General features: G+C 37.5%; 2 protein-coding genes across 2 annotated transcripts in view; one reads left to right on the top strand and one right to left on the bottom strand.

The window, feature by feature from the left end:
- The window catches only part of LOC128868125 (uncharacterized), a 35,235-nt gene extending 18,710 nt beyond the window's left edge, over positions 1-16,525 (bottom strand). The window contains exons 1-2 of the mRNA XM_054109886.1: positions 16,270-16,525; positions 7,341-7,474 (exon numbers count right to left, since the gene is read on the bottom strand). Of these exons, the coding sequence (XP_053965861.1) occupies positions 7,341-7,474; positions 16,270-16,408 (273 nt within the window). The 5' untranslated portion in view covers positions 16,409-16,525. The remainder of the gene's footprint in view (positions 1-7,340; positions 7,475-16,269) is intronic.
- Positions 16,526-19,574: 3,049 nt separating this feature from the next.
- Positions 19,575-27,555, top strand: part of LOC128868124 (uncharacterized) — a 157,338-nt gene continuing 149,357 nt past the window's right edge. The window contains exon 1 of the mRNA XM_054109884.1: positions 19,575-19,668. The gene's annotated coding sequence lies outside the window, so the exon portion shown is untranslated. The remainder of the gene's footprint in view (positions 19,669-27,555) is intronic.

The raw sequence follows: 27,555 nt of genomic DNA, 5'->3' as shown, positions 1-27,555 counted from the left end.
ATGAATTTTCATCCAATTACAATAAAATATAGCTTATTCGACGCAAAATTAAATTTTCTATAATAATAGAGTACTAAAAAAATCCTCAATATCGGATAATATCCTAAAAATGATGTCAAAGTTGAAAAAATGGAGAAAAACAAAAAATTCCAAAACTTACAACCACAGTCTCGTCAGTTTTCAACTTAAAAAAAGTATGAGCACACTGTCAAAAAGGCTTGTTTTTGCTCTTTCGAACTAAAAAACCATATTAGAAATCGGATGGAAATTGGCGAAGTTAGGAGTGAATGTTCCTATCAGCCTACTGAAAAACGGTTTTTGGGCCATAAAGTCAGATTTTGCGGGTGTATTGGAAATTTCTCCTATACCATTTTTTTTTAGATTTTCTATACCTAGAAGTTGTGCTAGGTCTCCATAAAAGTATAATATCACTGTCGCACAGTTATACCTTCTGCTCAAATATGAAAGAGACGTTATCAATAAAACGGTCCGCGGATGACATATGGCAAAAATAAATTTTTTGTTTTTTGGTAGGACTGTTATAAGCTTACATGGCAAATTTCAGCGTGATATGTCACATAGTTTGTTTTCTATGCTACTGTAAACAAGTCAAGCTCGTCCTAACATCTGCCGTTCATGCAATTCGCTCCACTCGGCCGGCTTAGACGCCACGTCATAAAATCCGCTGTCTCTTCGAAAATAATTCGCATAATTAAAATAATTTGAAAAATCCGTTGAAAGGCATATTTATGAAGGTCTAATCTTTGAAAATACGCAAAAAACAAAAAATCGATTTTTTTCAAATTTCTAGACCAGAATACTCCCTTAATTTGAATTTAATATAATTTTGAAGAGTTTTACGTGCTGTTTTTTTTAATTTTGGCTTAGAATATACTTTACAAAAAAATTATTTATTTAAATTTTTTTAATAATTTTTTTTTTTTTTTCATTTTTAAAAACGACCCTCTTCAGATTTGCTGTAACTTCGGTTTTTTTTTATTTTATTTTTAATTGTTTCTGTTATTGTTGTAGCAATATAAAACATTCTTCTTACATTTGCACTTAACCCTTAACTGGTATCGTGGGGGCCGCGCAGACCCCACGCGTTTTATTTTTTTGAATTTCTTAAAAACTACGCATAGTACGCGGCTGCCATTTTGGGTAATCTCATTACGTCTCGACACGCGGTGGGTGTCGGACGTTCGGCGCTGAAGCTTTTACCAGAGCGGAGCTACGTACGTTGCGGGGGCCGTGCTGACCCCATTATACCCCCACTATACGTTGAAATACTTATGTTTTAGTTTATTTTTTCAAAGTTGATTTTATAAGAAATAAGAAAACATACATATGTTAGCTAAAGACTTTCGAAATAATATTTTTTTTTATTTTTATAGTGGTAAGAAAAAAATACCAAAAAATTTTCCAAATTTTGTGATCTCTTGTAGTAAATAAGTTAAAAGAAGTATATGAATAAAAACTTATTAATTTCATAAAACAAGCTTGTTATTTGAACTATCAAAATAATTCTTGAAAAAAATTGTAGACATTTGTATCCTAGAATCTAATTTTAATAGGGGGCCGCGCGGCCCCCACGATACTAGTTTCGTTAGTCAAATTTACCATACCAGTTAAGGGTTAAATGAATATAATTTCAGATGGTCAGAAGTCGGCCATTGAGCCATAGTAGACAGAATTGCGCCTTTAATGTCGATATTTTTTATGCTTAGCGCATCGCAAGATGGCAAACTCAAGCTTCAACTAAGCAAAACACAAGCGCCGAACAGTTAGAAATGTAAACTGTTTTGGTAAAGTTCATATATTCATCACATACATAGCAAAACTTATGCGTATTGTTAGCGTAATTAACTTTGGATGTTCATCAAAAGTTATGCAGTGAAATTCATGCTAACGCCAACGCTTCTCTTTCATAAGCGGGCGATATCGAAAAAGACCAGTGAATTAAAAACTCCACAAAAAAGCAATAAGTTAGTCTACGAACATGCATATACAGGGTCCGGCACTTGAAGTGTAACCAACTTCAGACCGCTCGTGCAGCTGATGCACGGGCATCTGTTAGTTGGGTAAATGTCAGTCCAGAGTATTGATTATAAGCGCGTGGAAGCATTTTGCCGAGAGTAAAAGCGAAAAAAGAAAATCAGTAATGGATTTCAAACGGAATAGTGAGCTTGCATTATATTTGGCTGGAAAATCATAACCAGCGATTGTTCGTGAACTGGAGCACCTTAAAGTAAATAAAGTTTTTGTTTAGCGCCCCATTGTCCATTACAGGGATACTGGTAGCATCGCGAAACGTCATGGAGGTGGTCATCAAAAGACTGCAAACGTCACGTGAAATTGTTCAAAGTGAAGAAGCGACTTGAGCGAAATCCCCGACGAAGTGCCAATCAAATGGCAAAAGAACGGAAAATATCTGACCCTAGCATTCGCCGCATACTGAAAAATTATCTCAAAGTCAAGCCTTACAAGACTCAAAAGACTCATGATCTGACACCAAAGCAGCAACAAGTCAGACTTGAGAAAGCGAACGAGTTGCTTCACTTGTTCGAAAACGGTTAATTTCCGAACATTGGGCGTAATGACGAGAATATTTTTGAAATTGAGCAATTCGTAAACTCCCAAAACGATAAGGCTTATTTGACCGACCGTTCATACGAGAATTTGAGTCATCGATTGGCCACTAGGAAGCAGCACCCGCCACAGGTAATGGTTTGGGCCGCTGTAACCGCAGATGGGCGCTCTACAATCGTTTTCATCGAGCCTGGTGTCAAGGTAAATTCGAAATATTATCGGGAAAACATTCTGGAGGTTGCTTTGAAGCCGTGGGTAAACAAATATTTTGGTGGCAGACCATCGACGTTTCAATAGGACGCCGCACCGTCTCACAAAGTTCGAGTGAACCAAGAACGGCTAAAAAACAACTTTCCGAACTTCATAACGTCTAGACAATGTCTCTTACATTCACCAGACGCGAATCCGATGGATTATTTTGTTCGGACCATTTTGGGGAGCAAAGTCCGAACTAAAAGATTCACCAGTCTCGAGGCGCTGAAAAACCCCATTGTTCACGAGTGGGCCAAAATACCTGCAAGTAACATTTGGGCAGCTTGCCGATTCGTTTCTGGACCGTCTCACGGCCATAGTTAAGGCAAAAGGTGATCGTATCGAGCAAGAGTAAATTGATTCTTAATTTTGTATTATTTTCACACATTTTTTACATTGAATTGAATAAAAGTAATTTTCCAAACTAAATGTATGGCCTTTTTAATTGGTTACACTACGAGTGCCAGACCCTGTATTTATGTGTATGCGACTTATAATCCATCAAAAAATTTCGATAGACATTGTGTACAGTGTGCATGAATATTAATGAAATCAAAAATTCAAAAATGATAACCCAACATTTTATCGTTTTTTTTCATTCTTTTTTTCTATTTTTTTTTTAGGTAATTATCTATCAGCATTAAAAATTCAATGTACTCACATAGTCAACGTTCAGAAAGCTACATTTATCTTACGTACATACTGAGACTTAAAAGTAGATAAAAAGCATTTACATACACACACATATGTATATTTGCCGCAAGGCTGTGCCACACGATTTGCTGTGCCACGCATGCAGAAACCGAAAAGTTTGATTTCATGTTTGCCCATTTGGAAAATTTTTACTTTGCAATTACTTGGTACTCGGGTGGTATCTGTTGAATGTTGATGTATTGGTTGCTATTAAATGCATGAGTGGAGGTGTAGCCTGTGCATATGCGCATACAGCCACATTCACTCTCACACATATTTGCTTTTTAAGTGAATTTCTGCAATGTTGTCAACGGCAGCTCGCTCAGCAGTGCAGGAGTGCAGGTGGCAAAGTGACAAAGTGGTTGTAGAGTGATTTTTGATGTTTCAAGTTTCTTACGTGCTACGTAACTCTCATTTACTGTACACTTTTTAATACTGCGGCGCATGTTTGGCTTCAATTTTAATATTGTTGCGTTTTTTTTGACTCATTTCCTGCTTTGGTTGCAAGAAAAAGTTTAATGCAGCAGAGGTGCTTCCGCTCATATCACGGGCAAAGGCAGGTATTAAAGTGGGGTGCTGTAGTTATTTATCTATTACTTGTATACAAAGGGTGTTTCAAAAGTGACGACTAGATGTCAGCAGTGCATACAGATGTACAATTTTACGCGATAGAGCAACGCGTTAAAGTTATTGAAACTTATTGTGAAAATGATCGGTATTTAACCTTTCGTTCGACACCTTTTCTAAAACCTTCGGTTGGGCAGCCGGGTCTGGTTCTTTTTCATTCTGTTCGGGGATCCTTTTTAAAAGTTAAGATCCATAAATCGATCGAAAATTAAGTTTTAGGAAGCTACCTGGAAGTTCAAGTCGTTAGCTGTAAAAGAAGTATGTTCAAGTCCAAAGTCGAAAAAGCCAGTCGGGCCAGACATGGGTGCCCAACGGAGCGTTAAGAACGACACATCGCAAAATTCGTAACTTTTTTGGTGAAAATAATCGTCCGAATGAGTTGGTAAAAAAATTTTAAATTGCCGGCAGACCTTGACAGAGGATAGAAGAAGGACTGGCAGACAAACACTGCTCTGTCGATAATATTGCTGCTGTAGTAGAAGGTGTTGCTGAACAACTTTCAGCATCGATACGTTTGGCAGATTTTACCTGTAGTGAAACCTGAAAGAAGCTAAATCTTTACTTCTTTCTCGTTGGACCCTCTGCACCTGCAAGATTTAGTTTTCGAATCTATACAGCGCAGAGCTTTTTTTTGCTTTTTTTTCAAGTATCTACTAATACATAAATACGCCTTTTCGAAATATATTTCCACCTCAATGCCGCTTAGATGGTCCAGCTATAGCTATGAATCTTTCAAGTGATCCCCTTAGTTCATTAGAACCATTCAAGCCATTTAGGAAGATAATAGGTATGATACAAAAGCACTCACACCACTTGAATATTAAATGACGAGGAGTCCCGCAGACATTCTGAGTTCCCCGACTACTGTACTGGGCCAAAAGGTTTTCGAAACAGCACAAAAAGAAATTGAACTTCATTTGCTCTGCACTTTCCTGAAAAATAAGTTATGAAATTTCTCTTTAACATTAGTCAGGGCGATGCCGATAACCGGGTAGGAGGTCTGTGATGCCAATTCAGTCGACCCCTTCCTGGCAAGCTCATCAGCAATTTCATTTCCATCTATGTTCTTATGTCCTGAAACCCAGATCAGGCAAATGATACTTCCACACACAAGTTTGGACCTACACCAGGGCATCGTCAAGGTCTTGATTGCGGCTTAACTAACGAAAAAAATGTTAATATCTACCTCGCTCCCAAGTTCCTTAAACATTCTGCATGCTTGCCGGCTTGCAAAGACTTCTGCCTGAAAAACACTACCAGTATTAGCCATTTTTAACAAAAACGAGATAAATTGAGTGATTTTGAGAAAACCCGTGCACCGACTTTCCATTCCATCTTGGAATCGGCAGTGAAGACAGTGAGACCATCTGTTTCTGTTTTCTCCTCGTTCCAGTCCTGCCTATTGGAAAGATTGCCTTGGCACGACCCTCAAACTCCAGTTTGCGGATAGAGAGACCTGCCCAAAGTTCAGCGAAATACGGTGTTAACTGCTCAAACTCTTTTAACCTGATTGCACTTTGAGTAGCGATCGAAATAACCTAAAGGTCGATGGGAAGTAAGTGCAAAACGATATTCAGGGCAGCTCTGGCGCAAATTCTACATGCTCCGAGGATGCCAAAACAGACAGTCCTTTGCACCCTCCCCAGTTTAGTGATATGACAGGCCTTCCGAAGAGGGCACGCATACGAATATTTTGCGCGTCAGATTTTACAGTCGCATGGTGTTGTAAGCAAATTGAAAGAGATTATTGTTTTTTTTTCTCGCAAAAAATATTAGGTGCGCAACTAAGTTCCCGCTGTTTGTGAATAGATGCCGCCAGCAGTGTGTGCTAGCCGATTCTAACATAACCTAAACGTCCTAAACCAAGCCTAGACATATGGTAAACAAACTGCTTCGACACATTAGTGATTTTGTTTTGGTATCATAAACTTTTGGTTTTGTGAAAATGTCTGATTTGTGCTGAAGAAGTGTTGATTTTCCTCTTTCATTCGAAAAAAACGGCGGCTGAGGCGAATCGAGAGCTACAAAAAGTTTATGGAGATGCTGGTTTAAGTGAAACAACGTGCCGAGATTGGTTCCGTCGCTTCAAAGACGTTGATTTTAATGTTGACGACCGTCCGCGTGCCGCGTGAAGGACGGCCAAAAACCTTCGAAGACGCTGAATTGGAGGCATTGCTCAATGAGGATCCGTGTCAAATGTAAGAAGATCTTGCTTCAGTATTACGAGTTACTCGCCAATCCATTTGGAAGCGATTGCACGTTTTGGGGATGATTCAGAAACAGGGGACTTGGGTTCCTTATAAGTTAAAACCAAGGGATGTTGAAAGTCGTGTTTTCGACATTTCGCCTATGAACAACTGCTCCAGCGGCAAAAAAGGAGGAGTTTTCTTCATCGCATCGTGACGGGTGATGAAAAATAGATTCATTACAGCAATCCAAAGAAAAGAAAGTCATGGGGACTGCCCGGTCATGCTTCTACGTCGTCGCCTCGGCCGAATATTCACGCTGCGAAGGTTATGCTATGTTTTTGATGGGACCAAGTTGGTGTTTTTTATGATGAATTGTTAAAACCAAGCGAAACCATCACTGAGGATCGGTATCGACTTCAATTGATGCGATTGAGCCGAGCACTGTGCGAGAAGCGGCCGCAATACGCGAAGAGGCATGAAAAAGTGATTCTACAGCATGACAAGGCTCTGTCTCAGGTTGCCAAACCCATTAAAACCTACCTGGAAACACTGAAATGGGAACTACTACCCCACCTGCCATATTCCATATATTCTGCCGTCCGATTATCTCCTGTTCCGATCGATGGCACATGGTCTAGCCGACCAGCAGTTCCATTCATTTGAAGACATCAAAAAAAGGGTTGATCCGTTTATAGCCTCAAAAGATGAACAGTTTTACCGCGACGGTATACGAGAACTACCAGAAAGATGGGGAAAAGTATGATAGTAGCCAGCGATGGGCAATACTTTCAATGATTTACTTGTAACCATTTTTGTTCAGAATAAAGTTGTATTTTCATGAAAAAAAAACAGCGAGAACTTAGTTGCGCACCTAATAGTTTCAGCAAAATCAAATTATGTCGATCGGAGAAATGTTTGGTTAGTTAAAAAAAGTCTCATGTAAAGATATACCATTGGTGGGGCATCAGTAAATTGTTGTTTTATACTAACCACGGACTCCTGACGCATAATGGTGCAATACTTCTTCGAACAGTTGGTGACGCGCGTAGCGTTTACGTCCACGAGGCAGGTATTGTCCACATCTGCTTCCAAATAAGTGCAAGTGTAGCAACGTAAGCCAGAAACTGAAAAAGTAAAAGTGGAGATAAGAACAAATAGTAGGCTTATAGCAAATAGTAGCATGTTTAAGAATTACGTACTCTTCCCAAAGTACTTAAGGCCTAAGCACTGGCGTATGTATGTACGAGTGGGTGTAGTGGGTAGCAATGTTGTTATGCAATTTATTTGTTTTTATTTGTGTTTTATTTTTGTTATAAATATAAATAAACGAGGTCGCTTAAAATAATTTTAGATTAAAATAAATTTAAATTAAGTAAAAAAATAACAAAAAAAATCTTTAAATTAAAATTGTGGCCACAGAAATAGACATATGGCGGCCCCACAACCAGAGCGACGACAAATTTTTGCATTGATTTATTCCTAAAAACGAAAAAAAAAAATTGAAAAAACAACAAAAACAACAACGTAACGTAATCTACGTGATTCTTGGCAGCCATAGTGACTACAACAACTACATCTATGTACATCATCAAGAAGAAAAACACAATAAGAACAACAATGGGGTGGGCTTGCGATTGCCAACTGAAAAAGACATGAAACATTTGCCAAGTTGCGCGCGGCGGCGGCCTCGTTAGCCACTGATGGTGTAATAACAATGACGTCAATGCGTAAGACAGACAAACAAAGAAGTTGGCAAGCAACGCGCACGGACTTGGCGGCCAAATGAATGGACGCTGCCACGGATGCAGCAGAATGGACACGCAAATGCAAAGAGATGGACAAGGTTTGCCAAGAAAGGTAGCAGCAGGCTTGGGCGTGAACGTCATGCCTACACAAGGCAAACATGGCAAACAAAAGCAACGGTGTGCCTGTAGTAATTAGAAGAATTATAAAAGGAAACCAAAAAAACCAAAACAAATATGCCTTATTAAGGCAATAGCAAGAAAAAAAGTTTGAACAATAATTCGTAATGCAACCGACAGCACTGCTGTGTAACATTGAAGATGAGACAACAAACAAATTTACTTGCACAAACATTCACAATACGCGTGCAATTAATTTCATAGGCGTTCCTTCAAGCGCCGTATTATCAAAACAAATTTTCGCCTCGTTCCATTCTTATGGCTTTTATTATTTTTCATTTGAATGAGAGAATAACGAAACAACAAACAGAATGAGTTCTAAATCGAGCGGAACAACGAAAAAGAAATAATACAAATAAAAATTAAAAAAAAATAAATAAAAGCACTAAACAAAGCCGATAAATTACAGCAACAAATAGCATTGTGACTACCTCAACTGCAACAACAAAATGGCAACAAAAAAGTAGAAACAGCAACAAATATATTGAATGCGTTCATTAGTCGTTGATTTCATCTGTACCGAAACACTCAAAGTAAATTAGCTGAAATACATTGAAGTGTATTTGATTTTTCTGTGTATTTTCTTCTTTTCATGCGTGTGTGTGAATAGGCAATTTTATGTGATTCCTTGTATAAATGTATATATGTGCATATGCATATGCTTTGTACGCGCTTCTTGAATTTGTGCCTGAAAATACATCACGCCGACTTTGTCTCGCTAGCTACGAAATGACTTCATGAAAGTGTGGAAATTCCTATTTTTAGCTCTCGTATGCTTTAGTAAACTCGCAAGTGTTTACATTTCTGCGAGCGTTTGATAAAACATCCTTACTGGCTTTAGTAGGTTTCGTTTTTAGACAAAACCAAACAAAAAAAAACAAAAAAATGTTAATTTTTTTTCAATAATTTTTAAAATGTTTGGCTAAGCCACTAAATTATTTGTCTGTAGTTTATATTTTGCATGGAAATCACGCATTCTAGCGGCTACTAGGCAGAAAATGCTAAATCGACTTAGGATATTTTGTCAAAAAATTTACAAATATGTATTTATTTTCTTGCTTCCATCGATTAAAATCGCATGGGTTGCGCCCTAAAATTCACAATTACAGAATTTTAATTATGAGACTCCGTCTTATTAGTTTAATAAATTAGCTAGTTTATGAGTTTTTAATGTAAGTATTCAATAAATACTTTTAAAATATTAGGCAAAGTAAAGAGTTCTGTGCATTCTGTTGCTTTATGTCGACGACGAAGTTAACATAGTGTGGGGTTATTCGATTAAGATTAAATTTATTAGGTGCGCAACTAAGTTCTTGCAGTTTTTTTTTATTAAAATACAACTTTATTCTGAAAACATGGTTACAAGTGAATCATTGAAAGTATTGCCCATCGCTGGCTACTACTTTTTCCCATCTTTCTGGTAGATCTCGTATACCGTCGCGGTAAAACTATTCATCTTTTGAGGCTATCCACGGATCAAGCCATTTTTTTATGTCTTCATATGAATGGAACTGCTGGTCAGCTAGACCATGTGCCATCTATCGAAACTGATGAGAGGGTAACTCCTAATACTGAAGCAAACTCTTCTTGCGTTTCACATGGATTCATATTGAGCAATGCCTCCAATTCGTCTTCGTCTTCGAAGATTTTTGGTCTTCCTTCACGCAGACGGTCGTCAACATTAAAATTACCGTCTTTGAAGCGACGGAACCAATCTCGGCACGTGGTTTCACTTAAAGCAGCATCTTCATAAACTTTTTGTAGCTCTCGATGCGCTTCAGCCGCCGCTTTTTCCCAATGAAAGAGGAAAATCAACACTTCCCGGAAATGACGATTAATCGGCACAAAGTCAGACATTTTCACAAAACTAACAGTATAGGAAACCAAAACAAAATCACTAATGTGTCGAATCAGCTTCTTTACCATATGTCTGAGCTTGGTTTATGATGTTTAGGTTATGATAGAATCGACTAGCACACACTGCTGGCGGCATCTATTGAGAAACAGCGGGAACTTAGTTGCGCATCTAATATTTTCTCTGGTTATTTCACAGTTTATGATCAATGAAATAGGTGTGTGTGTACATGCCGATCTAAATCGACGATTTTCAATTTTTCATCAACTTTTCAATAATTCAATAATAACTCTTTATGGCTACTTGCTTTAGAGCCTAGATTGCATCTTGGCAATCCGAAAGAATAATGACTAAAGAGAAATCGGCCTTAAAAGAGAAATCTGCGATTAGTAGCCTACAAGCCTTCCCAATTGCCAGTACTTCCGCCTGAAAGACACTGCAAGCATTCGGAAGACGTACACATTCTTCAATTCCTATGAGAGTCTATGAGAATATATTCGTATACCTGCCTCAACACCACAATCTATTTTAGAGCCATCTATATAGACTGTAGTATCGAAGTTGTTAGTGAGAATCCCTTATTCCATGCCTCCTGAGGTGGAAAGAGAGTGGCAAAATTCCTATTGAATGTTACCGTCGGGGCGATGTATTCAGTCCTCTCTGAGGTGTACTGAGCTCTCGCAATAATAAACTGGCATGAACATACGTGTTTTTTTTTCTCTCCAGCGACCCACTTCGTTTAACCTAAATGCTCTCATGGTAGCCGTGGTAACGTGTGTCAGTGCACTAAGAGCCTCCCTAGCACATGATCTGATTGCACCGACTATTATAGAACAGGCTGATCTTTCTATTCTGCCAAGTAATTTGATGTTGTAATCTCTCTCTAGATCTTTCCACCAAACTACCGATCTATAAGAAAAAATTTATCATATAACCGCCTTTATCCATAATTTTTTTTTCGTTGTTCGTTCCTCTCGGGAGCATTGGGCCTCAACAAGACTTTTCACTTTACACGGTTTTGTGATGTTGTTTTTGCGCCGTCTCCAACATCGACCTTCTCCAAGTGTTTTTTGGTCGACCGCGTCCTCTGCTCCCTTGCGGGTCCCAGTTCAGTGCTATTCTCGTGATGCTAACTGGTGGTTTTCTCAATGTGTGACCTATCCATCGCCTTTTGCTGCTTTGGGTTTGCCTAAGGATGGGTTCCTCATTCGTTAATCTCCACAGTGCGCCATTACTGGTGGTGTTTGGGCAGAATATTCTACAGATGATGCGAAGGCATTGGTTGATGAAGGATTCTAGCCTCTTTCCTCAAGATGTCTGGTGAAACTCCATTGATGATTGATGATGACTTTTTTGTGCTGGGTCAGTTCGCCCCATCTTCTTTCCAGGAATATAAAGCGATTTTTGCTTTCTTTACCCGTTCTTCATTGTTTAATTTCCGGCTAAGTTTGGAGTCCAGAATTATCTCAAGTACTTACATTGATTGAAAGTGAGAGAGTTTATCCTTTAATATTTGGTAGGGTAAAAATTGGTACCTTGGTGGTCAAAAGCATGAGTTCTGTTCATCCGACCGCCGAAGAATTAAGCTCGCCTCGCGTCCTTTGACTGATGACAGGCTATGACAAGCCATGTTCTCCGATTCTGAGCACAAACTGTAGTCCAATGGATACAGATCTGGACTTCCAGTTGGTCAATATTATGCGGCTATGAACACAGGAATTATGTTGTTCAGCCACTGCTGGGTAATTTGCGGCTTATGAGCTGGAGCGGTCCACACTTACTGGACGGTCCAACGCTCTCCATTGAAAAGAGTACCGCTCAACTGCTTCAACACGCCTTCTAATACACAGCCTCCTAATACACAGCATTCTAAAACATCCTCCTGGCACACTTTTGCTCCAGTCTTAACCCCTTTTTCGTAGAAATGAAGAGTTGTAACGCCTTTACAAGACACTCCCCACCAAACCAGAACGATGTTGAATGGTGGCCACGCTGTACCCGTGGGACCACGTTTTTTGCACCTTTAGATGTTTAAACATAGAATTTGTCATTTTACTTATTAAAAACTTCTTCAACTATAAACATTTTATAATCTGTGAAAATAATATTTCATGGCCCTTGAATCTGCTTCCATCTGTCGACTCTAATTTTCTTCAAGCGCGTTGCCCAACGATGACTAGTTGGGCGATGGAAGGCTTTCATGTGGAGATCATCTCTAATTAGACTTTACAAGGATCTGGTCGACACATTCATTTCCTGCGAGATGATTTCCTGCTTTCTTAAGGGATTTCTGCGAATTCTTACTCGAACGGCTTTTATGACTGCACTGGTTCGAGCCACGCGGGGACAACCACTTCTTTTTCTGTCTGCCACTTGCCTGTTATTGTGCGGAAAACAAAAATTCTCGATATGTTAAGTTTTTTCAGCAGCTCTTTCATGGTGATAATATACTCGTTGGCTTACCATCGCCTACTGAGGAGTGACTGCTATTAGAAATACTTTTTCTATCATTAGTTGTTCCGTACCCGAGGTTTCGAAACCTTGCGCTTTCTAATGGTAGTCACGAACCAGCCCATTCGTCTACAGCAGTCGCTAGTTATTTAATACACCCGTAAAAAGGACACAATATTTAAAATTTCTTACACTTCTTGTGCATGCAACTTTAATGGGGAAGATAACAACAAATAAAAATAAAAAAAAAACACCAGTTACAATAAAATTCGTGACTTGACTAACTTCCCAATTAGTTTGTCCTCGTTAATATATTTTTGCTTTCTTTTAAGATATTATTTTCATATGTTTTTTCTTCTTTTAATTTAGCTAAAGGAAGCATTTTGCCGTCCCACTTAGAAAAAATAAATACAAATAATAAATAAAATACTTATTCACATAACTCAAATAGTAAAACAAATACTTAATTGTACGTACATACATAAAAATTACTCTCCTTAGCGATCGTGAAGTTTTTTTGATTGTTTGAGTGTGAGAGTTTTCTCCATCTACCAGACAAAGACTTATTAAAGCTTCAAGACTTATCGACTTCAAAGGAGCAATAGGAGAAACATTTCTTTAGCACGAGCACACAACCCTGCATTTTTATATACACATATACAAACACATACTGTTTTATATTGTACATATTCATATAAATTAGCTGAGCATGAAACATTTTCAGCTTCACTACGCCTAGAATACCACCGCAGATATACAACTGTACTTTCACGGTATTCAATTTTATTTCATCTTTTCTTTGCTTTACAACTCATTTTTACTGGCAATATTAGTATACGATTTTCTAGTAACTTTGCTTTGCTTGTTGATTCTGATTTATGATACACAGGCAGAGGCACATCAAGAAAAATACTACGAAGTCGTACGCGATTTTCAGTGATTCGGGTGAAAATTTGCTGAGTTGTAGTTAAATAGACGCAGAGCTTCTCTCCATGCGGCGGAATGAGACTCACCCGATTTTCATGTGCAAAAAATGTACATATCTAATATTTTTTCTCTTGAATTTCTTTCGTTCGGTGTCGATTAGTTCATGAGTGACACGTGCGTTACGCACGAAATATACACTCAGAGCAAATTAGCTAAAATCGAGGAGGTAGTCAAATTTTGATGAAAATATGATGGCTCACCGAAATTCTACTTTTATATGGTTGGGTGCTAGCTAATTTTGCGTACAATTGAGAATTCTTGGTAAGGAGAGAAGGCGAAAAACAAGTAAATAAATAAATAAAAAAATAAATACAAACAAAAAAAAATAATAAAGAGAAAAATAAAAAAGTAAAAATAAAGATAAAAGAAAATTAATTAAGTAGTAAAAAATAAAAATAGATACTGAAAAAAAATTGAATGGAGTGAAAAAAATATATTCAAAGAATATTAAAAATACCTTAACAGAAATGTCAAAAGTTTATATTTATGTGCATAAAACGGCAAGCCCTCTTAAAATATCTCTGTTCAGCAAAATATACGAATGCCTACAAAATGAATTCTAGGAATTGTAGAGGGTCAATTGCGCATACATTTAGTGGGCAAGGCATTGGTAGCTGTCAGTAGTTGGCGAGCATAATTCTTGTTTTCCACTTAAACGCACTTAAAAGCTAGCTAACTTGAATAAAATGAGGCGTTACACGGCAATCGATTTTCATGGACATTTTTTAAAGCCAGAAATATGTACATATGTATATGAGCTTAATATAGGAGGCCTCTATTTCTTTATAAACAGGTTTTCGTGCATTGCGTTAATGAATTTACTGAATTTTGCATTGGCTGCGCCAGAGATATGTCCTTTTTCCTCAGCTAAGATACATACCTATGTACACTAAACATTGAATCTAACTTCAGACATATATTTGAGTGCATAAAGATACACACAGATGTAGATTCATGCACTTGTCATGTCCACGTGAGATTATAACGGGTGGTTAAGTTTCAAGGGCCGGTGTTGATTTTGCATAAAATATAATTTTTTTAAGAAAGTATTCTCATTTCTCTTTATTATGATAATATTGGTATGTCTCAATTACGTGTGAAGCAAAATATTGGCCAAATTTCCGCCGCGGCCTCGGCATCACACCTCCATCCGATGGTCCAAATTTTCGATGACGCTGAGGCATAATTGAGATTCTATGCCGTTAATGTGCGTTAATATGAGAAAAAAACTTGATGGTTAGGTGTGGTTCACATTCAACATCGGCTCTTGAAATTTAACCACCCTTTACTTAACTGTCAAACACATATTACGCGGAAGGTTCCATTCAAGTTTGGATGACTCAGTACAAGTGAAATTCTGAACGGGTTTGAAGATAAACCAATCTCCCATGCGACTATTTTTCGAGTTTTGAAAGATTGCCGGAATGAAAAACCGGAAAATAAGGTTATACCAGGTCGCCCATCAAAATTAAGTGCCGCAACAACGAAAAAACTGCTGTCAAGTGCCAAAAAGAAGGTTGGTCAATCAACACGCAAATTAGCACGAAAATTTGGCATTTCAAAGTCGGGCGTTCACAAGATTTTGAAGAAAAACAATGTAATTTTTCGTAAACGTAAGCGAGCACCAAAATATACAGCGAAACTACTCGAAAAAATACCAATTTGCTCCCGTGAACACTTTGCCTATGAAAAATTCATAATTTTGGATGATGAATCGTACTTCACATTTTCTTATCATGCATTGATTGGCAACGATGGCTTTTACACTGACAACATCGAAACAACACCAAACGAGGTTAAATATGCCAGCAAATCAAAATTTGAGCTGAAGGTGCTAGTGTGGGTGGCCATTTCTTCGAAGTGTCTTTCAGAAGCATTGATTCGCAAAAACAAAGCCAAAACGATGAATGCTGAGGTTTATATCGGTCAATGCTTGCCAAAACTGAAGAAATTCGTCGAAAAATATCACAATAGCGACGTAATCATGTTTTTCCCAGACCTTGCAAGCTGCCATTATGCAAAAAAACATAGGATTGGTTAACTGAGCAAAAAATAACATTTGTGCCAAAAAAGGACAATCCTCCAAATGTGTCACAGGCACGTCAAATAGAAAATTTCTGGGCAGTTCTGAAACGGATGGCATACGAAAAGGGCTGGGAGGCACGAAACGAGCAACAGTTGATCAATCGAATCAAGTGAAAGTTGAAAGAAATCGATATAAGCACTGTCTAAAACTTAAATCGTGACATTCGCTCCACTCAATGAAAAACGGAGATACGAAGACAGTGGTCCATTGAGTCTAATCTAAGTGTATTTCGACTGAAGTACCAAATAAAAACAATTTTTAATTCAATTGTCTGTTTTCAAATGGCCTATGCCAGAAGTTAGTCTCAATGTTTAGTGGACATATGTTATTAGCTCTAACTCAACTAAAATTGACGCAAAATTAATCATCCGATTTTGTTTTTCAGTAACTTTTTTACTAAATAAAAAAAAATTGGTGCTGAGTGTGTGTTTGCTCTGACCCTCCTACATCCACACAATCAAAAAGAAAAGCCCAGAAGCATTATTACATATCACTTGAAATATGAAAGGTACACAGGGGCTATCATTAGAATGCCACTTATACGCACTGTTGCATTAAGTTAAAAAGGCATCAATCGGCACTATCGTCAACCACGCACACATTCACTTCCGCACTCACCACTTGTTGTCTGCAATGCCAGCAGCATGGTAAGCAGCAATAAAGCAGTGATTATGTTGATGCTGCTATCACGGCAACACAATTTGGCAGTTGCCTTTTGTTTTGACAGCCATTCCATCACTCCACACCACGTCCCCATTTTCTCCGCCAGCAGTGAATTATGATGCTAAGAGTTTCGTTTTGGGATCTGTGTCACACTTACGGATGCTTACTACTTCAAAAGCAGTTGCTGCAATACTAAAATAACAGCCACCACCGTTTGGCCCTTCCACGCTCGCAAACTCAGCTTTCAGTTCTTCTGGTTGTGGGTTTCTTCTCTTTTTCTTGCTTTCGTATTGCACACGCACGCATACTCATACTCGTACTTGTGATTGTTATCTGTTTGCGCGCCTCTGGCATTGTTTTAGTACTCACACTGACACTAACACTAAAATTGACTGTCAACAACAGCGAAGCGAAGCCACAGGGTGACGACGTCGTTCATATTTAGTTCATCAATTTGGTGTGGAGAGTGGGCGGGGGGTATATAGGTTGTATGAAGTTGGGTGTCAAGACGACACTCCACATTATTTGCACAACAATTTTGTTGTTTCTATTGCAGTGATTTGATCACTTATTAAGCACAAACAAACATTCATATATGCGAACAATATTACTGTGCGTGACAGTTAAGCACAAAAAGAGTGAGCGCCCATGTTGTTGTTCCACCTGTTCGTTATGTTGTGTTGTCTGCTGCGATTGGCAATCGGAGTGAGATAAAATGCTTTATCATGATGTTGACATGTAGATGTCTGATATGGAGGGGTCACTTACGAGTACTTACTCGTAAAGTGGATGATATTTTAATGTACTGCCTAAATTAGAATGTTATGAAACTTGTACATACTTCAGTGCAGGGCTATTAGGAAATGTTAACAGACACAACTACGTCTAAGTGTTTAAGCCACTGTACGTTAATGGTTATAAATCAAATCATATTTCGGGAGTTCTTCCTTGGGCAGCACTCAAATAAATCGTGCAGAATTCTTGGAAAGGTATTTTCTTGTAAGTGCCACAAAGTGAGTAAATTAGTATTATTTTTTACCTTAAATAATGCAAGAGAAACCAGCGTCTGCACAACTCAGATTACCTGCAAGATTACCTGCAATTTTGAATTACATTTTTTTTTAACAAACATACACCTATCGAAAAAACCTAAGCTCCCCAAACTAATTTAATATAAATATTTAGAATTCTTATTTTGAAATTAGTTTGAGAAATGGAGGAAATAGAAATAGCTCCATTTTTACTATTTTGCTAATGAAACAAAAATTATTAGCAGATTTTGAAGTTCTGTACTACAATTAGAAGTAAAAATTTTCAAAGAAAATTGCACAAAACAACCTGCAAGCAAAAATTGTCAAAAATTAACTTACACTTTTTGCTTAATCTGCGTTTGTTGTTGTATAAAGTTTGAAGCTTTTATTTTTTCGATTTTTTTGTTTTTTGGTTCATAAAATCAAATATATAATAATATAAATATAATAGGTATAAATGTAAATATATTTTTCTAAAAAATATTTAAAACTCAACGTGCTACAAAACTGCGTGTTTTAAGCGCATCTTGCTCAAAGCGCATTCAGTCCAATGTATGTATTCTTTTACTGGGCGAAAGGGCGTCCGTCGGGCGTGGAGTCCGTCAAAAAAGAAAAACAAAACTGCGTGGGAAATATTTGTTAATGTTGTATTCAGAATTAAACTTAGTGCATATAATAAAAGCGTTATATACTGAAAGATTGATCAAGTTAGGAAATAAAGCAATGGGCTACTAGTTCCTCCAGTGCATCAACACCAGCTTGTGCTAGTATAAAGGCCTATTTTTAAATCATCTCTCACTTCAGCAGAATGGCGTGAACTCATTAGAAATTTCCGATTTTTGGCGATTGGTGGCGATTGTAATGATACCTTTGTTGGGTGGTTGACCCAAATTGGCCCATAAATTATCTAAGTGCTTAAAAGTATTGAAATAAAGTTTTATATTTCCATTTTCTTGTAATTTTTATTTTTTTTTTGATTTGCATTTCAAAGATGCTATGATGTAATATACTATTCTATAAATTATAAAAATGCCGCTCGGACAAGTTGTATTCATCTGCGAAAATTTTTATTAAAAATTTTTTTCTAAATTTTTTTAAAAAGGGTTTAACTTTTACTCAATTTGCACAGAAAGGTTAAAGAAGGCAACCTCACCGGTCACCTAAGTATCCTAAATAAAGTCAAAAACACCATAAGCATGGCTCAAGTTTCAGACCACATTGACCCGACCCTCTGTTTCACAAAAGGATACACAGTTACCTTTCCTGAGAAGAACGAGTGGAAAACAAACCCAAAACGGATGAATGATGATTCACAAAATAGGAGCAGGAGTAGTGGGGCCCAGAATCCACAAATCATTCACTCTCACCAGGGAAACCACTATCTTCCAAGCGGAATTATACGCAATAATGGAAGCAGCAAACATCATGCAGAAACCACAAGAGAGAAAAGATTAGAATACTCACTATACCTACAACTCAAAAACTCTCTTAGAATGCCACAAGGTACTCAATAACCTGGCATCCAAAAACAATGTCTTATTAATTTGGGTACCAGGACATGAAGGATATGATGGCAACGAAAAGGCAGACTTTCAAACCAAAAAAGGGGCAGATGTAAATTTCAACGGACCTAGTTCCATGTTTGGATTTAACAACAACAGCCTAAAACAAAAAGTAAAATACTGGGCCAAAACTCTAATAAATCAGCATTGGAACAACGTAGAGGGTCTTAGACACTCCAAAAAGTTCTTAAATTTCAATGCTAAAAGAGTCACGGGTCACTTCACCTGCAACAAACACTTACATAAATTAGGCATAACTAACAGCAGCACCTGGAGATTTTGCTGCGAAGATGAGGAGTCTATAGAACATCTCATCATCGAATGTCCGGGGTTGACGCATAGAAGGAAAAAGTTTTTAAACAAGTTCATGCTTATAGATGAAGACCTACAATCACTCCCTCAGAAGAGCTGGTACAATTCATAAGCATACTTAACAGTCAATAGGCAGCGTAGGGTGCACAATAGATCAATATGGGCGCAGTGCTAAAGGCCCATACCTTAACCCTTTTCTACCATTAACGATTAACCATTAATCAATTCTAAGGCTGTGTAACTCTGTTGGGCAAATGCTTGTATTTTTCCATATTTTTTTATTGTATTTTTTCGATTCACTCATATTTTTAATAATAATGCAACTTTCTGTTAACTTTTTCAATTTCAGAATGATCGCTATGTTCCTGGTTCGCCGATATTTCGCGATGATTGCAAAACCCCGCCGATAACACCTGCCCCACCATCAACGCCGAAGAGTCGCGGTAAAGGTGAGTTTGAATAATAATTTTTTTAATATATTTTTCTTTGTACTTTTGCTACACTTTCTGACTTTATGGATCTCAACCTAGATGAAATATAATTTTCGGGATTTTGTTTTAGAGGTTAATGATAATGCAACAATACCTATATGCAAAAACTTATTTTACCATGAGCATAGAAAACTGAAGTCATCAATTGATATTTCGTGCAAATTATGGCGACTACTAGGTTCTGGTCTTTCAAGGTCAATAAGACAATTTGTTATAAATTGAAATCTTAAGGCACCTTTCTAGTCTAGAGACGTGAAAATTGAAGGCATTGAAAATTGAAGAAAAACAATCGGTATGAATTGAAAATCGTTTTTATTCATTAGATCAATTCTTTATTTACAAAAAAAACATTGTTCAATGACAATAATAAAAAAAATTGCTTACCTGCTTGCTTGTGACGTAACATATGCCACTGGCGTTACTGATTGAGCTGCTCAGGTATATATAACATGAAAAAAATATCGTTTTTTTCGAAATTCTAGACCAGAAAGGTGCCTTAAGGGCTTTTTACTTCGTTTCTAGAATAGCTCCGATTCGAAATGCTTTACCTCTTATGATAATTCCAAGTGACTAAAGTTTTGGGATTCTGTTCCAACAGCCACAACCGCTCATTCAGCACTATGTTAACAGTCCGCGAGCCATTTTCGTGCCACCTTGGGAAACGCTGGCTCCTTGCAAAGGCATCAATAGCAAAGGCATTTTAATTTTCAAGTGAATCGTATAACTGGGTGTGCTTGAAAGCACAAAAAATTTAACTCTAATTTGAATTACTCTATTTGTATCTTAATTTTTGTTATAATTCTGTTCTGAGGTAGTTGACTATGACTGATCGTTCGATTTGCTATTACTTCATTATAGGTCTCTTTGTCATTAAAATTTATTTTCTACTTTTTAGTTCGATTAGCAATAAAAGCGTGTTTTTTAGTTTTTTTAAACTATTTTTTATTTTTTTTTGACTGTTTTTATTCATATTTAGCATAGCAGCGCCGCATACTGCAGAACTTCGATTTTTTTCTTATTTTAATTTATATCAGTTTTAATTTTTATAAAAGTATATTTCATACTACAAAAAAAATCATTTAACTCAAACTTCTAACTTTATACGAAATTTTCAAAAATTCAAAAAAGTTGCATCAAAAATTCAAAACTGATAGTAAGAAATATTTGAAAAATTCTTGGTTCGCAGTTTTGTAGCCCCAATAAATTGTGGTACAATATTGTTAGTTTAAAAAGACTCAAAATTCCCGTTGATTTTCGAGTATTTTTTTCTTTACGATTTTATGTATTTTTTTCTATATAACGAATGTGTTTTATTTATATGGCCCACCAGCAAAAAAAAAAAACAAAAACATTATAATTTCAAAATATAAACGAGATTTTAAATCTGTTGAATTTTTATAAACAGTTTTACAAGGTTTGCAACTTTAAGTTATATGTGTTTGTTTGGGCCACTTTCTATGGGCAAGGCAAATGGAAAAGGTGGGCGTCTCAGACGGTGCACTCTGCCCAGCTTGTGGAGAAGGGGATGAGACAGCGGACCACTGTGCGTCTGCCCCACCTTCGCTCGAATCAGGCTTGAGGTCTTTGACACTGATGTGTTGAGAAGCGACCACCTTAGCTTCTTGGCACCACAAGATCGACTCACATTTCTTCGGAGGTCTAGTAGATTTAAAGAAAATTAAAAAGGGAACCCGAGTGCAGTACAATGGACTTAATTGTGTCTGAGTGTTCTACTTGTTAATCTGTCCCGATAAAAAAAAAACTTAACTTTGTTGTGGTATAAACTACAGGTTAGGTTAGGTTGTAGCGGTTGTCCTGTGGGACGCACTCTGGCTCATAGCCTATTGTGATGGCGCGTACGGAACTTGTCCGTATCTCTACTAAAATCAGTGTGTGCTTTTCAAACATTTTAGAATATCTCCGATTTCTGCCTAGAAAAAAAAAATTGTCTGCCTAGAATAATAAACCTACGTCTGGATAGAGCAGGACAATGACACAGAAGATCCGAGATTGTCTCTTCCGTCTCCTCATCTAGACAACTTCAACAGAATTATGTGTTTGCACACCCATCCGCTGGGCGTGACTGCCTATTAGGCAATGCTTTGTTATAACTAACTGAAATCGGTGTGCTAAGACTGTGTTTATTTTGGCTTAGGCAGCGATTCTGTGCGTTCAGCACTGAGAGTCGGCCACAGTTGATGGGCGCTTCTGCAGATGAAACCACCTGCATTGCGTCATTTTTCGTTCGCTGCTCTTACGATTTCCTCAAGAATAAGTAGCTTACATGTTTGTAAGGGTATGCTTATGTCATTGTCTGTGTACTCATCGGTCAACTTGGTACCGAGTCTCGCTAATTCATCTTCTCTGCAGTTACCCTCAGTGTCGCAATGGCTAGGAAACCATGTTGGCTTTACGTGAAATGACTTAGACATCTCGTTAAAATATGTACAGCATTTCATGGATACCTTGGAGGTTCTATAAACTGTATTCCCCTTACGGAACTACTTTCTGTATTATGTCGCGAGGGCTCCGAATGGCGTCCATGAAGTGGAACAGTTCTATTCACCCACGTCTGGGTCCATCACATTTGTAGCCAGCTTAATGCTAGAGGGTCGTCTTTTTATGTATCCGTCTATCGACCACAATTGGGTTTTGTATCCTCTCCTTTTGATATATGCAGGTTTCATGTCATCGATAGTCTCATTGCTTCGCTTCTTGCAGCAAAAGGAACATCGGAAGAATGCGATATCAGATTTGTTAGTACCGACTTGTTCTCATCTGATATCGTCGTGAGTCAAACAGTTAGTGCCTCCTTACTCAAGAGTTCCTACTCTTCAGCCGCCCACTCCACATATCGGAGCTACTACTATTGAACGGCGCCAGGTGGTTCGCGGGCTGCCTACATTTCGTGCTGTCTTTTGGAAAGGTTTGCATCGCAACGCCTGTTTGGCGATGTTGTCGCCACTCTTCCTCAACGTGTGACCGGTTCATTGCCATTTCCTTCTGAGTATTTCAGTCGCACATCGAATTGATTGGCCTTCCAAAGGGCATTCAGTGTTAGATAGAGCTCGAGGCCAGAAAATTCGCACTATGCGGCGTACACAGCAATAAATAAACGATTAACTATAAAATAGTCTGCTATATTCACTGAATATCATGAATTTGATCATTCGAGGATGAGACATTGCGTCAAATATTTTCTGCAAGGCCTTCAGATGTTCAGATCTTTACCCCCAAATATTTATTTTTAGAGTTGTGTTTACCAACATTTGAGTCGGGCACCTAACAATCAAAGGAGCTTACTTCCATGTAAATGACCCAATAAAAGTACATGCTGATGGATTTAATGTTAAATACAAACAATTGCATAATTTATTGCACTAACAAGTAATAAAGTACATTTTTTTTATTTTTTATTTTACATAAACTTCACAATACATCAAAGTATGCTTTGTATTTTGATTTTCCGCGAACAGACAACATTCAGATAGACGCAAAGCATCGATGATGAAACTGTTGAATATTTACAAATCCGATTGTACACACCTTTGTTTGTATGTAAATCTGCAGGCGTACACTCGATTACAAAATAATAAGGCCAATCAAATAGTGAATATTTTAATGAAGATTTCGCCTGTGTAAATTATTGATAACTCTAATGATATCCACATAGTTTTAATAGCAAATTTGGAAATTGAAATAAGATTCCACTTTCCCGGAACTTTTTCCGGGTTTAGGGAGCAAAAAGTTGATGAAATCGGGAATTTTATTTGTGTCAGTTGACCCCAATATGTTGAAGAGCCTGAGCAGGCTCTGCTGAGGTTCAATTTGCTTATAGTTGCTAAGAGTTGGCGACGCGTTTGGGTAGAGAGTAAAGATCCCCATTGAATGCGTTTTGCGTGGTAGTCTCCTATAGCTAGAAACCTGTCTCCAACGGTTTTGAAGAACTATCATACTCTCTGCCATAATAACATGCTTGGGTGTTCTGTATACTGATGAGATTTTCACAACAATATTCGTGGCTCTAATAGCTTCTGGACAGTCTGTATAGTAAGAATTTGTGCTGTAATGTTTAATGTGGCTTTTAATGGGAATATCAGAACCGGCATGAGCTTTTTTTATCAAGGTTCTGTGCTGTAGCTTATAACTTGGAGGTCGAAAATGGCTTTTATCTGTAAAATGAGTTTCGGATATTAGGGGAGTATCTATGCATTTAACATACTTTGAAGAAAAGGTGTTTTGAGAAAACAATTTTTTGTGTTCAAAATTTCATTCATATTTTTGTTCTCATTTTTGAAAACCGCTGTTTTTGGTTTTTTTGCTTTGTTTTTTTTTTTTTTTTGGTGTTTTCATTTTTGAAAAATGCCTTTCGTCAGATTTGTTTCTTATTTCTTTCATTTGACTATGCTCTGTAGTTCTTTTAAGGATTCCCAAAACTTTTTTAGTTTCACTTCAGTGCTTACAGCAAAATGCTGCTCTAGCGCGTTGTACTCGGTTATTACGTCCGTTGGCAAGCTAGTAGAAGCGCCGTTATGCATACATTAGAAGCATATTTTTCACTAGTTTGCTTTACGCATTTGAATAAAATAAAAATAGCCTCAGCTATTAATGCAAACAAAAAAAAAAAACATGAAAAAAATTTAGAAGGGCGTTTTCAAAAATGTTAAAAAACAACAACAACAAAAAACCACGTTTTTCTCAGAAAAATTTTTTATAAATCATATTTTGTTATTTTTTGTAATTAAAAAAAATTTATAAAAATTTGACAAAGAACCGAAAATATTTCAATCTAAAAACTCCATATCAAAATTTTCAACATTAAATAAATCTCAAAATGATTAAATTTTGTCATTTTTTCATTTGCAATTGCCTGCCGAGAGGCGACCGCTATTAGAAAAACGTTTTTTATCATTTTAGAGTTTCATGCACGGAGATTTGATCCCAAGCACTCCGGAATGGTAGTCACTCATCAATTCATAGGGCTACGGCGGCCGGCTAATATTTGAGCGGTTTCATAATTTTGCAACAGAGTGTAGTGTTTACGGACAATATATACAGTTCCGGTGGAGCGGTGACGCCGATCGCAGGTGTTGATCATTATGTGGGGCAATGCAGATTATGAATTATAAATATAAGCACCTATTTTGTTTACATACGCATGTGGGCCTATAATAACAAAAACAAAGCGCTTCATAAACTAAAACAAACGGCTGTTTATTTTTTGGTTACCTGCTTACTTGTGGCTGCTTATCGTTATCTGTATTCTATGTATTTTTTTCGGTTTTTTTTTTGTTTTACTTGCATTTTATATAAAAATTATGCTGCCTAACTGTTTTTATTTTCTTTTACCAAACCAAATAATCCTCTATACATCTCACGAAATACCTAAGTAAGCTAAACATCCTCCCTTAACCTAAGCTGCCAACCGAAAAAGGAGTAGAATACAAAGTCTCGGAAATAATACGAATTCGCTGCAATCCATTCGGAAAATCTCAACAAAGCTCTTGATCACATTAAATTCTGCAGGAATTTAGTAAAAATAGTAAACAAAGCTATTTACCAGTCTGCAGCGAAAATAAACAGTGGGAGTGGGACCTTCCCCCAACAGTGAAAGCAGCCAAAGCGCTAAACTAATTCAAGTACAGTAAGTAAGTGGATGGGAGTGAGAGAGCGCATATGCAGCGACGTGCAGTGTAGGCACAACATTTCCGGCATAACAGACAACACCACACGCACAGTTGCTGTCATTACCCCTGTCTCTGCCTACGAGTATTCTGGCGCGCCGCTATGCTGTTGTCTATGCCAAGGTACTTTACCGCCTCTTCCGCTTGCTTGCTGTGCTTCAAGTTTACTGCAGCTTTTTCTCCTATATTATTATTTTTTTGTTTTTCTTTTTGCTGTGCGATTTATAGCCGTGGATGTGTGCGTGAAGGCACGTCCAAGGGAAAACTGTTTGCATTATTTGTTGATTCTGCTAAGCTGTCGAATTTTTGCAAAACAACATTCCACAAAATACGTTTGGAATACCACAAATGCTGTCAGCAAGACATTAGAAGGAAAAAATGAATGAATTTCTGCGGAATTTTCGCTCTTCAACACCTTATGTTTTTTTTCGCATTTTTGTGCATATTTAAATGCTTCATAGTCTGGAAGCATTATGCCATATTTGGTGTGCCTGCACACCTGATCATTCTGTGCATATATACATATATATGTTTATATTTATGAATATGTACACACCTTTCATATGATAGCAGCTGCTTGCCATTTAGCATTTCAAGCGTAGTTGTGGGTGTGCAGAATTATTCTGGAAAATTCTTCTTGGTCTACGTGCCATTACTAGTGCGCAATTGGCCATTAGGAATGCCACACTTCCAGCTATGCCAAACAAATAGCCACTCAATGGCACTCTTAGACAGCGGAAAAAATTTATTTTTCAATAAATATGCACTTCTTTGGATAAACACCAAATATAAATATTTTGCACACAAAACAGTTAGCAGCCAATAAATCGCACAGGTGAGTAAATTTGAAAATGTGCACGTGTTTGAGGATTACCTACATTATTAGTAGTTGTTTGCCAATTTGAGATCTCAATTCAATTGTGTGCACTGGATTATGGCGAATTATATGGAGTTTAATTGCTACACAAAATGAGGCGCAGAATTAATCATCAATTTAGCTGTGGAATAACTTTGTTACTAAATAACAAAAAAAATATGTTGAGTGATTTTTTGCCCTTGTTCACTCCTCTCGGGAGCATGGCAAGACATTTGTCTTGCGTTGGTTACGTTAATCTATTTGATCTTTGGAAGAGTAGGTGATTAGCCTGACTGTTGAGAGATACAAGCTTTATTTTGACCTTTACCTTTATTCTACCTTTACGCGCTCCATTGCTTATCTGTTTGTTTACTGCTGCTGTCCAGTTCACAAGTGTAAAATACAGGGTGGCGCACGAATCGTGCTACAAAAACAAAACGTAATAACTTTTTTTCTAATCAATGTATTTAACTTTTTGTTTTTTTATTGTATAGATAATTCAATTTTATTTTATGTAACTAATTAGTTTTGAAAATAATAGAACGTAAATGACCTCCATGCTCATTCACGCATATGCGACACCTGATGAGAAAATTGTTCATTGCGCACTGAAGGGTTGAAGTCGGGATCGCCTCAATTATTGTTGTGATGGACTGCTTCAATTCAGTCAAATTACTTGGTTTTGCTTTATACACCTCTTGTTTGAGATAACCCCATAAAAAAAAATCTGGTGCAGTGAGGTCAGGTGACCTTGGGGGCCAGCGGAAAGTGGAATTTCTGGATATCAATTTATTTCTAAATTTTCGTTGGAGCTCCTCCATAACCGGTCTGGCTATATGTGCAGTTGCTCCATCTTGCTGGAACCAAATGCTGTTAAAAGGGATACGTCTTCGCCGCAGTTCTGGATAAAAAACTCCTTCAACATGTTTAAATAACGGTCCCCATTTACAGTCGCTGTTACACCGTTTTCTTCGAAGAAGTATGGCCCGACAATGCACCTTGATGAAACTGCGCACCACACTGTGACTCGTTCTGGGTGCAGTTCCATCTCATGGAGTATTTGCGGATTTGATTGACTCCATATACGGCAATTTTGCTTGTTTACATTGCCGTTTAGATCAAAATGGGCCTCATCAGACATAAACAAGCAATTTATGAAGTTGTTGTCTTCTTCGGCCATTTCAATAATTTTTTGGCAAAATTCCAGGCGAATAGGCAAATCCAGAGGGTTTAATTTGCTTGTGATTTGAACTTTGTACGGAAACAAGTTTAAGTCATCATGAACTATCCGCTGCAATGACCGTC

The sequence above is a fragment of the Anastrepha ludens genome, chromosome 6 (assembly GCF_028408465.1).
Source record: "Anastrepha ludens isolate Willacy chromosome 6, idAnaLude1.1, whole genome shotgun sequence".
Taxonomy (NCBI): domain Eukaryota; kingdom Metazoa; phylum Arthropoda; class Insecta; order Diptera; family Tephritidae; genus Anastrepha; species Anastrepha ludens.
The sequence above is the reverse complement of the archived record's forward strand: the minus strand, read 5'-3'. Positions and strand labels throughout refer to the sequence as shown.